We start from the raw sequence: 12,705 nt of genomic DNA on the forward strand, positions 1-12,705 counted from the left end.
TGGGTTACTGCCTGTGCCCAGTTATGTTCTTTACTTACATGAACCATGGGCTGTTCTTGTAAGACCCTCCTTCAATTGGTGTTTGTAATATTACCTTCCCTCAAAACTATTCCTAGTGGATTTGCTCTAAACGTGGGCTGGATGGTCACCTCTGTCATCTTTCATTAATACTTGGAATATTTCTGTTTTGTGTATTTGTAGAGAAAGTGGTACAAGAAGAACCCTGGGTTTTTTTCACAGGGTGAACATGCAGGATGGCCTTAATGGAGGCCTGGCCCAGCTGAGTGGAAATGAGCAGAACGTATGACACAGGAGCTCTTTTCAAATTATACCAGGAATCAGCTAGATTTCATCACTGCTCAGATGGAGGTGCTACTGCCTACATCTTTTTTTCTTTTTTAATATATTTTATTGATTTTTTATAGAGAGGAAGGGAGAGAGATAGAGAGCCAGAAACATCGACGATAGAGAAACATCGATCAACTGCCTCCTGCACATCCCCCACCAGGGATATGCCCGCAATCCAGGTACATGCCCTTGACCAGAATCGAACCTGGGACCCCTCAGTCCGCAGGCCGACACTCTATCCACTGAGCCAAACCAGTTTCGGCTACTGCCTACATCTTATTTTTACCTTTCGTTTCAACTATATTACACTTTCTGACATGTCATTTCACATATGACTTCCTAGCATTCAGTCATGTTCACCTCTGTGGCATTTTTACATCGCCTGCCGCTCTGCACTGCTGACTCTGCAGTATTCATCAACTTTGACCTACACATGTGTTATGAGGTTTACATACATACTTAAGTAGTTCTCCAAAAACAGCTACTCGTTTATTGAATTTTTTTGGAATAAGATATAATCAAAATTCTACAGAGCTTGTGTATGTCACTTGCAGACAAGTGCTTCTAAACACTGTTAGCGTAAGGAAGGGCTGGAATTCTTACCTCTCTTCCATGTGGTGTTTGCCATCTTTGTGTCATATTCCTGGAGTGGTCTTCCTTCCTTTATGTCTTCAGACGCCCTGAACTTCGCATAAGCCTGTTATAACGATTCCTGCACACCTCTTCTTTTCAGAAAATTGCAGGAAGCCAAGGTGTCATGGGCAACACACTTTTGTAATGAAACTTCCCTCTGTCACCAATATCAACATTCATTTCCTCACCTTTTTTCTGTTTTCAGATTGTTGGCATAAAAAGGATGATGAGGAGACCTGTGCTTCTCAGAGTATATATATAGAAGGAGAGTCACAGGTCAGGGATTCTAAGACAGCTCCAGCAACCCAGAAGAACCATCCATGTAAGCAGTGTTTCTCGGTGTTAAAAGATATTTTGCAGCTGAATGAGTTACAAGCAGCACACTTGGAGCACAAAGGCTTCATAAGTGAGGCATTTTTGAGCGAATTCTGTTGCGGTGAAAACTGTCACCAGCAACACAGGCATGCCAGGGGAATGATATCCGGGAAAGAAGCTACGGACAAGGCCTCATTTGTGACGAGGTTCAGCTTTTACTTATCTGAGCTGACTTCAACCAATAGGGCTGTTGAGGAACATTCCAAAACTTCCTCAGAGCTTCATCAGCACCAGGTAACTCATAACACTGAGGAGCTACACTGTGGCAGTGATATTTCACAGGAATTTCTCAGTGGAAAAAGTCGTCACCAGTGGGATGAATGTGAAAACGCTGCTAGCCACAAGTTTAAAGTTGTTGGATGTCAGGATGTGTGTTCTGGAGAGTGTGGCAAATGTAGGAAAAATTATGGAGGAATCTTTAGCCTCATTCGACATAAAAGAGTTCACTCTGGAGGAAAGCGGTATGAGTGCACAGATTGTGGGAAGTCCTTCAGTCAGAGTTCCAAGCTCATTCGACATCAGAGAATTCACACTGGAGAAAAGCCTTATGAGTGTTGTGAATGTGGGAAAGCTTTTACCCGCAATAATTCCCTTCTTATCCACAAGAGAGTTCACACTGGAGAAAAACCTTATGAATGTGGTGAATGTGGGAAGTCTTTTAGGGATAATGGTCAGCTCCTTATCCATAAGAGAATTCACACTGGAGAGAAGCCCTATGTGTGCAGTGAATGTGGGAAAGCATTTAACCGCAATTATTCTCTTCTAATCCACAAGAGAGTTCACACTGGAGAAAAACCTTATGAATGTGGTGAATGTGGGAAGTCTTTTAGGAGAAATAGTCACCTCCTTATCCACAACACAGTTCACACTGGAGAAAAACCTTATGAATGTAGTGAATGTGGGAAGTCTTTTAGGAGAAATAGTCACCTCCTTATCCACAACACAGTTCACACTGGAGAAAAACCTTATGAATGTAGTGAATGTGGGAAGTCTTTTAGGAGAAATAGTCACCTCCTTACCCACAACAGAGTTCACACTGGAGAAAAACCTTATGAATGTGGTGAATGTGGAAAGTCCTTTAGGCAAAATAATCACCTACTTATCCACAAGAGAGTTCACACTGGGGAAAAACCTTAGGAATGTGGTGAATGTGGGAAGCCTTTTAGGCAAAATAGTCACCTCGTTATCCACAACAGAGTTCACACTGGAGAAAAACCTTATAAATGTGGTGAATGTGGAAAGTTCTTTAGGCAAAATAGTCACGTCCGTATCCACAAGAGACTTCACACTGGAGAAAAACATTATGAATGTGGTGAATGTGGGAAGTCTTTTATCCACTATAATTCCCTTCTTAGCCACAAGACATTTCACACTGGAGAAAAACCTTATGAATGTTGAGAATGTGGGAAGTGCTTTAGTCAAAATTGTCAGCTCCTTTTCCATAAGAGAGTTCACACTGGAGAAAAGCCTTATGTGTGTAATGAATGTGGGAAGTCTTTTAGGCAAAATGGTCACCTCCTTATCCACAAGCAAGTTCACTTTGGGGAAAAGCCTTATGAGTGTACGGATTTGGGAAATATTTTAGTTGAAAATATAGACTGATGAGACACCTGCGACTTCACAGTGGAGGAAAGCCATAAATGTGAAGGGAATGTTTCATTTTTCTTACTCGGAATAACAACACTGAAAGAGACTCTATGATGCACAGTTGCCTTAATATGATCCCTTTTTATCAGGACAGACACTCTGCTAGATTCCTCATAAGTTTCAGGTACAAGTGAGTCTTTAAGGAGCTACTTAAACTTGCCATTCTGTCCAGGCCTCCTATTCGATTGATGTCACTATGAGTGATTGTGGCTGAAGTGATTTCACCTCTACCACCTGGCCCAAATGAAAAGTGTGAATCAGTCACAATCTCTGTGTACTCCCTTGAGCTTGAATAAATAGTGAATACTGTGAACACTTGGCAGGATCTTCATTCCTTTCTCTCTGACTAGGGAATGGGCCTGGTCCATGGTTTGTTCAGAACACCCATCCTCAGAAAAGAAGTGGTACCTCTTTCAGGGAGTTCGTGGTTCTCACAGTATGCTGTGATGATTGGCTTAGGTTCTATTTCACCATTCTGAACATCTCTGGCTCAGGTTTATGAATATTTTGTTAAAGGTGTTTTTCCTGTTGAATCGTTAATTGTGATGGTTCTATTCACTGCCTTCAATGGTTTGAAAGCACTGTTGTGATTTGTCAGCATGTAGATGTGAACCAATATTGTGGGGATGTCAAACCTTCAGTGCTTTGGAAAGGAGAATATGCCGGCAGAAAATCATTCTTCATCCAAAACTGGCTTATTTTGCATTGCTGCCCAAGGTGTTGAAAGAAAGATTGCATACCTTTGTGGTATTAATTTATATCCTGGTACCTTGGTTATGAGTGGGGTCAATGGTCACCCAGAAGAGGAGGCCTTTGCTCTCCTTCCGTGAACAATATGAATTATGTTCTTTGTTCACAGTATGTATTACTTAAATCTTATCAATGTTTAGGGGAACTCCTCCCCACATACTGCAAAGATGCCAAGTCCCATGAAGTACGAAATTTCATAGTCTTGTGGCATTTGTTGTAAGACACTGAGGTTAACCTACCATTGAGACAGAAACACTGTATTCATAGTGATGAGAGAGACTGCAGTAAATTATATGGAAAGTGTCTCTTCTGAACATAAATCCACAAATGTTCCTGGGCCTGTCTCTTGTGTGACCTTTGTGTACAGACATTCTCAACACCCCCAAAAATGTTTCCTGTAGCTGAAGTCATTGGCAGATAAAATTATGTAATGAATTTGTGGATTCCCCTGGTCTCTGTAAGGTGTTCACCACAAAGTCATTTCTCAATATGTAAGAACTCAAAGCTAAAAGAAGGATAATCCTGTAAACAGTCCCAGGAGGTGTCTTTTGTAACCAGTCATCCATCCTTTGGATTCCAAGACAGTAGTCTTCACTGCCTGCCAATATTTGCTTCCGCTGAGAAAATGATGTTCCTCTCAGGATATAGAAACTGACATGCAAGAAAGTGCACTGAAGCTGTGAAGCCATCACACGTGAAATACTCTTATCTGTTACTATATTCAAAGTGTGGCAAAAGTAGACTTTCAGTTGTGAGTACAGAAAACACAGCTCTTGTTCTTTTAAAAAATATTTTTAGAAATACCTTTGTTTCAGTTTACTTAGGAAAAGAGGAAGCCTCTGAGGGGAGAGAGAGATAAACATCCATGAGCTCTGTCCCACACACCCCTTCCTGCGGACCCAGGCGGTTCTGTGCACTGACCTGGAATTCAACCAGGAACCTTGTAGTTCACTGGATGTCACCCACCCAACTGAAGCACAAGGTGAAAGCAGAGTTTATTCCTGTATTTTTATTTGTTATTATTTTCCATACCAACTCTAACCCTACACTTTCCACACTCTTCATTTTCTTCTTGCCCTTTTAGAATTCCTTTTTCTGACTTGCCCAGTCTTTCATGCAATCATTAATTTTCCATCATTTACATTAGATTAGTTCATATTCTTCATAGTTTACTACGTGCTATATGGTGTGTACTTTTGAACCAACACTGGTGTTCATAATGCTACACAGATATATTTTAAAACATTTTATTTGTGTTCAGAGAGGAAGGGAGGGACAGAGAGAGAGGATGGGGAAGAAAGAGGGAGAGAGATTTACATCAATGATGAGAGAGAATCATTGATCAGCTGCCTCCTGCATTCTCCCTACTGGGGATCAAGCTTTCAACCCAGGCATGTGCCCTTGACTGGAATTTGTCCTGTGACACTTCAGTCCACGGGCCGACGCTCCTCTGTCCACTGAGCCAAACCAGCCAGGGCTACACAGATATTTTGAGATTCAACACAAATGTTATGTGAATATTGAATTTGGTTTTTTTTCCTGATTAGTATTGCATTCTATGAGTAACTATTTCAACTATTGGTCTGTCCATAAAATTGTTTATTTCCAGGAAATGGGTATCCTATCTAATAATAGACAAACGTAGTAATTGATTGTACTTAACTATGCCTCACATTGGCAAATCAGAGCGTTGTGCAAATTTGCCAACAATAAAGTTGGCGGTTAACTTTCATACTTTAGGCAGGGAAGTACAGTGGGAGCGACCATCCAGGCGCCTGTGTGCGGCCCCAGGGGGTGCGGGGCTCAGGCTAGGCATGGCGAATGTGGGGGCCCCACTCCATGTGTGGCCCAGGGTGGCGTGGGGCTTAGGATGTGCGATCAGTAAAGCTGGACTGGGGATTGGTGAATAGGCGCAAGGCAAACCTCCTGGTCCTTCCCTTCAGCCAGCAGGCTCCTATCAATCTTCAGTTTCTACTGAAAGGAGTGTGGCGCCTCCACTGTGCCACCTCCCAGGACTCGGACTTGCAGGTTCCAGAGTGGACACTTCAGCAAGGCCTTTAGTGTCTGCTCAGAGAAAAACTGCCACCTCCCTACTCCACAGCTGCTTCAGTGTCTGCAAGAAACTACACATGCTCCTCCTGTGACATGGGGGGGGTCAGAGCCTGAGTTGATCGGTTCCACTATAGTGATAGCAGCTGGACCAGTGCAGGGAGGGAGGGCGGGAAAGGGGCATGGGGGAAGCACTGGTTCCCTGCTCCTCCTCCCACAGGCATGGCCCTTGGTGCTGTTATGATAAAAGGAGTTGTGTTTTTCTAACTCTGTCTGGGTAAAGGAAACAAGTGTCTGCTGACTTCTGATCTTACTCTCAGACCTGCCAGTTAATCCCTCTGGATGCAGCATATCCAACCTCCAAAGGATCCGAGGGGCAGGATCAACCTCCGTTCCATAGCTGAGGAAACTGAGCAATAAACACATGTGTCTCATGCCTCAGTGTCAACTCCCACAGAAATCTCTGGGTAATGACTCAGATTCTATATCTAAGGGTATATTTTCTTCTGCTTTCATGTTGAATTCAGCCCCAGGAATCAAATAATATAATAAAGAATAAAATGAGTTCAGAGGGCTCAGCATTGTATTCCCAGAGCATTTGGTCCCACACAAACCGCAGAGCTCAGTTATCCCGAGATGAAAGGAAAGGAAAGAGAAATGTGACAGGTTTCCCAGCTCAGTCACAGAGACATCTGATAACCACATATTAAGGACATGACATTAACTTAGGGTAGGAAAGGACACAACTGAAATAGGAAATGGAGCCATTTGGAGTGAGCAGGCCGCAGGCGGGCAGTTGTGGGCAAGCAGGCCAGAAGGGTGGGACAGTTAGGGGTGAGCAGGCTGGTAAAGGGTGTTGTGGGGTGAGGACACTGGTACAGGAGGCAGTAGGATGTGATCAGGCTGGCGGGGCGGCATTTGGTGGCAAATAGGCCAGCGGCCGGGGGGGAGGGGGATGGGGGCAAGCAGGCTGGCAGGCAGAGTGGTTAGGTGCAATCAGGTAGACACACAGGTGAGTGGTTAGGAGCCAGAAGTCCCAGAGTGTCAGAGGGATGTCCGACTGCCAGTTTAGGCCTTATCCCTGTAAACCGGCAGTAGGACATCCTTCCAGGGGTCCCAGATTGGAGAGGGTGCTGGCTGGGCTGAGGGACCCCCACCCCGAGTGCACGAATTTTTGTGTACCAGGCCCCAAGTTATAAATAAATCTGCTTGGATTATTTGCATTCAGTTATTTTTAAAGATATGCATTCTACTAATCAAACTGTTGCGGTGTATGTGAATGTTTCACATTTTAACATATTCAGAACTGTGATTTAAAATTGTCATGCACTTTGCCTTCCCACCCATGCCCAGCATATAAAAATTCCAGTTTTTGTTCAACCCTGCAAGGACATGCAGTGGTTAATCTTTTTAAATAGTAGGTCTGGAATTATCTGTATATGAACTTTTTTTTTTTTTTTTTTTATGTGTTTTTAAAATCTTGTTGTTTTTTTTTTGTTTGTTTTTTGTTATGGTTATTTTTTTTTTAATTAAATCTTTATTGTTCAGATTATTACATTTGTTCCTTTTTTTTCCCCCCCATAACTCCCCTCCTCCCAGTTCCCGCCCCACCCTCCGCCCTCACTCCCCACCCACTGTCCTCATCCATAGGTGCACGATTTTTGTCCAGTCTCTTCCCACATCTCCCACACCCCTTTCCCCCCCAAGAATAGTCAGTCCATTCCCTTTCTATGTCCCTGATTCTATTATAATCAACAGTTCATTCTGTTCATCAGATTATTTATTCACTTGATTCTTAGATTCACTTGTTGATAGATGCATATTTGTTGTTCATAATTTGTATCTTTACCTTTTTCTTCCTCTTCCTCTTCTTAAAGGATACCTTTCAGCATTTCATATAATCCTGGTTTGGTGGTGATGAACTCCTTTAGCTTTTCCTTATCTGTGAAGCTCTTTATCTGACCTTCAATTCTGAATGATAGCTTTGCTGGATAAAGTAATCTTGGTTGTAGATTCTTGGCATTCATCACTTTGAATATTTCTTGCCACTCCCTTCTGGCCTGCAAAGTTTCTGTTGAGAAATCAGCTGACAGTCGTATGGGTATTCCCTTGTAGGTAACTGAGTTTCTTTCTCTTGCTGTTTTTAAGATTCTCTCTTTATCTTTTGCTCTTGGCATTTTAATTATGATGTGTCTTGGTGTGGTCCTCTTTGGATTCCTTTTGTTTGGGGTTCTCCGCGCTTCTTGGACCTGTAAGTCCATTTCTTTCACCAGGTGGGGGAAGTTTTCTGTCATGATTTCTTCAAATAGGTTTTCAATATCTTGCTCTCTCTCATCTTCTGGCACCCCTATAATTCTGATGTTGGTACGCTTGAAGCTGTCCCAGAGGCTCCTTACACTATCCTCGCATTTTTGGATTCTTTTTTCATTTTGCTTTTCCGGTTGGATGTTTTTTGCTTCCTCGCATTTCAAATCATTGACTTGATTCTTGCGCTCCTCTGGTCTGCTGTCGGGCGTCTGTATAATATTCGTTATTTCAGTCCGTGTGTGCTTAATTTCTAGTTGGTTCCCCAATATAAGATCGAGGGTCTTATTAGTTTTCGTGTAGATCTCATTAAGTTTATCGGCAGCTTCTAAACAGTTCTTGAGAGACCTTAAAAGTGTGGTTCTGAACTCTATTTCTTCCATTGACAATTTTGTCCTGTTTCTTTGTCTCCGCATTTTGTTATGCTTCCTTGGTGCACCCCCTAGTGGTCTTTGTTCGCAGTCTTATAGATAAATCTTGATTGTTGTAGCTAATTCCAGGGAGGGTTTGACCTCCAGGCCAAGTGGCTATGAGAATCAGCTGTGTCAGCAGTGAGAGAACTTCTGTCCTCTAGGGAGGTGCTAATCTAGCCTTTGCCTGAGGCTATCCGGCAAATGGTTCTGCGCTGGGCTTGGGCGGGGCGGGTCGCACAGGATCAACAGGGTGCGCCGGAGAGAGCAGTTATGGCGGCTCTCAGTCCTGTCCCCAGGGGCTCTGCCTCTCTGAGTCCCAGCACCCGCTGCAAAGCTCGGAGAGAAAGCTGCACTCGCTCTGACCGAAGCCAGACAGTCCTGTTTCTCCTGTTTGAGTCTGGGTCCCTAAAGACTCGCCCGGATCTGGTGCTCAGAGTCTTCGACTCCCTCCCGATTGAAAACAACAACCGCGCCCTCCGCCGCCAGCCCGCTCCGCGCACTCCGCACCTCAGAATTTGACTTCAGCACTGCGCCTCCTCTGAGTGTCCGTATGCATTTCTCTTTCCTCCTAGTTGTAGGACTTCCACTCAGCCAGCGTTCCTGTGGTTCTGGGTGATGTCCCTTCCGTTTTTTGGTTTCACTTTTGAAGTAGTTGTTCAAAGCAGCAAACTCCGGCGTTAACCTATGCCGCCATCTTGGTTCTTCCTTCATCTGTATATGAACTTGCTTTTGCTTTCATTTCATTTCCCAAGAATTTTTTGTGGTGAACATTTTTTTCATTCATTTACTTCCATTTTCTTTATCTCCTTTGTTAAGATGTTGGCTCAGAAATTTGCCTATTTTTAAAATTACTTTTTATTTTTTACCAATAAAAGGACAGTTCACAATCTAAACTATATATGTGAATTTCACTCATTCCTCAGTAACAGATTAACTTCTTGCTGTACGGAATTATGGGATTTGATTACTGTAAGGAAAATGTTTTTCTCAATTTTTCACCTATGTACAATTTAAATCCACATGTACCGTATACTCACAGGTTTTATATGCGTTGTTCACATTCTCCACCACACTTTTCTAAGTATAAGCATTCAGTAATACATTAAGTGGAGTCTAGGTTTGTAATCTTTGTTAACTTCCCTCATGTAAATACCCTCGTTGTGGTTAGTTTCAAAATGCCAAAATGATGGCACTGAACAAGGATATGATAAGATATTTCAGTAGCAAATCATCATATTTTACTTCCCACATATTGATAAGGTAGAAATCGGTATCCCCAAGAACATCTATATATCTAAAATCCTAATGTGCATGTTGTCCCCACAAGAGTTTGACTGGGATACTGATCCCTCACTATGACATGTGCTGACCACCAGGGGGCGGCATGGAATGAAGGAAGGCCTCCATCAGCCCTGATTGCTGGCCAGTTCTGGGGGGGATACCCATGCATGCATTTTGTGCACCCGGCCTCCAGTTTATAATAAAATAGTAAACTAATTGGGAAATGCAAGTTTTTTTTTTTTTTTTTTTTTTTTTGTTTTTTTTTTTTTTTTTTTAAATATATTTTATTGATTTTTTTACAGAGAGGAAGGGAGAAAGATAGAGAGCTAGAAACATCGATGAGAGAGAAACATCGACCAGCTGCCTCCTGCACACTCCCCACTGGGGATGTGCCCGCAACCCAGGTACATGCCCTTGACCGGAATCGAACCCGGGACCCCTCAGTCCGCAGGCCGACGCTCTATCCACTGAGCCAAACCGGTTTCGGCGGGAAATGCAAGTTTTAAATATTTCTTTTAAAGTTTTGTTTATATATTATTGATTTTAAAAATACATTTGTAAATGTTTTTATTGAGTGCAGAGAGGTTAGGGAGAGAGAGAGAGATAGAAACATCAATGATGAGAGAGAATCATTTTTTTTTAATTAAATCTTTATTGTTCATATTATTACATTTGTTCCTTTTTTCCCCCCCTATGACTCCCCTCCTCCCAGTTCCCGCCCCACCCTCCGCCCTCACTCCCCACCCACTGTCCTCATCCATAGGTGCACGATTTTTGTCCAGTCTCTTCCCACATCTCCCACACCCCTTTCCCCCCCAAGAATAGTCAGTCCATTCCCTTTCTATGTCCCTGATTCTATTATAATCAACAGTTCATTCTGTTCATCAGATTATTTATTCACTTGATTCTTAGATTCACTTGTTGGTAGATGCATATTTGTTGTTCATAATTTGTATCTTTACCTTTTTCTTCCTCTTCCTCTTCTTAAAGGATACCTTTCAGCATTTCATATAATCCTGGTTTGGTGGTGATGAACTCCTTTAGCTTTTCCTTATCTGTGAAGCTCTTTATCTGACCTTCAATTCTGAATGATAGCTTTGCTGGATAAAGTAATCTTGGTTGTAGGTTCTTGGTATTCATCACTTTGAATATTTCTTGCCACTCCCCTCTGGCCTGCAAAGTTTCTGTTGAGAAATCAGCTGACAGTCGTATGGGTATTCCCTTGTAGGTAACTGAGTTTCTTTCTCTTGCTGTTTTTAAGATTCTCTCTTTATCTTTTGCTCTTGGCATTTTAATTATGATGTGTCTTGGTGTGGTCCTCTTTGGATTCCTTTTGTTTGGGGTTCTCCGCGCTTCTTGGACCTGTAAGTCCATTTCTTTCACCAGGTGGGGGAAGTTTTCTGTCATGATTTCTTCAAATAGGTTTTCAATATCTTGCTCTCTCTCATCTTCTGGCACCCCTATAATTCTGATGTTGGTACGCTTGAAGCTGTCCCAGAGGCTCCTTACCCTATCCTCGCATTTTTGGATTCTTTTTTCAATTTGCTTTTCCGGTTGGATGTTTTTTGCTTCCTCGCATTTCAAATCATTGACTTGATTCTTGCGCTCCTCTGGTCTGCTGTCAGGCGTCTGTATAATATTCGTTATTTCAGTCCGTGTGTGCTTAATTTCTAGTTGGTTCCCCAATATAAGATCGAGGGTCTTATTAGTTTTCGTGTAGATCTCATTAAGTTTATCGGCAGCTTCTAAACAGTTCTTGAGAGACCTTAAAAGTGTGGTTCTGAACTCTATTTCTTCCATTGACAATTTTGTCCTGTTTCTTTGTCTCCGCATTTTGTTATGCTTCTTTGGTGCACCCCCTAGTGGTCTTTGTTCGCAGTCTTATAGATAAATCTTGATTGTTTTAGCTAATTCCAGGGAGGGTTTGACCTCCAGGCCAAGTGGCTATGAGAATCAGCTGTGTCAGCAGTGAGAGAACTTCTGTCCTCTAGGGAGGTGCTAATCTAGCCTTTGCCTGAGGCTATCCGGCAAATGCCTCTGTGCAGGGCTTGGGCAGGGCGGGTCGCACAGGATCAACAGGGTGGGCCGGAGAGAGCAGTTATGGTGGCTCTCAGCCCTGTCCCAAGGGGCTCTGCCTCTCTGAGTCCCAGCACCCGCTGCAAAGCTCGGAGAGAAAGCTGCACTCGCTCTGACCGAAGCCAGACAGTCCCGCTTCTCCTGTTTGGGTTTGGGTCCCTAAAGACTCGCCCGGATCTGGTGCTCAGAGTCTGCGACTCCCTCCCGATTGAAAACAACAACCGCGCCCTCCGCTGCCAGCCCGCTCCACGCACTCCGCACCTCAGAATTTGACTTCAGCACTGCGCCTCCTCTGAGTGTCCGTATGCGTTTCTCTTTCCTCCTAGTTGTAGGACTTCCACTCAGCCAGCGTTCCTGTGGTTCTGGGTGATGTCCCTTCCGTTTTTTGGTTTCACTTTTGAAGTAGTTGTTCAAAGCAGCAAACTCCGGCGTTAACCTATGCCGCCATCTTGGTTCTCGAGAGAGAATCATTGGTAGGCTGCCTCCCACAGGCCACTGACTGGGGTGGAACCCACAGTTCAGCATGTGCTTTGACCAGGAAGCTGACGATAGTCACTGTGGTTGGTTTTGACAGCCAGGATCAGAAAGTGGGGTCATGGCTGAACTGTGGGCACTGTGGACAGACTTGACCTTCTCTGCAGGACGCCTCACAGTTTGCCTTGAGCCTCAGATTCCCTTCTGATGGGTTCCACTGTACCAGAGGGAAATTTCCAGAACTGAATGCAAATAAAAAGTCCAGTGGCTGACACTTTGCTTAAAGGTGTATCTGTAAGGTACTTTAGTATACTCACCACAATGATAGCACCCCAGAAGAAAATGACATACACAG

At 43.4% G+C, this 12,705-nt stretch overlaps 1 protein-coding gene across 1 annotated transcript in view; it reads left to right on the top strand.

Moving 5' to 3' along the window:
* Nucleotides 1-1,818: 1,818 nt before the first annotated feature.
* LOC132222928 (zinc finger protein 420-like) overlaps nt 1,819-12,705 on the top strand; it is a gene marked incomplete at both ends in the record, with an annotated part of 75,847 nt that continues 64,960 nt past the window's right edge. Inside the window, 1 exon segment of the mRNA XM_059678284.1 lies at nt 1,819-2,858. Coding sequence (XP_059534267.1) covers nt 1,819-2,858 — 1,040 coding nt within the window.

The sequence above is a fragment of the Myotis daubentonii genome, chromosome 21 (assembly GCF_963259705.1).
Source record: "Myotis daubentonii chromosome 21, mMyoDau2.1, whole genome shotgun sequence".
Lineage (NCBI taxonomy): Eukaryota > Metazoa > Chordata > Mammalia > Chiroptera > Vespertilionidae > Myotis > Myotis daubentonii.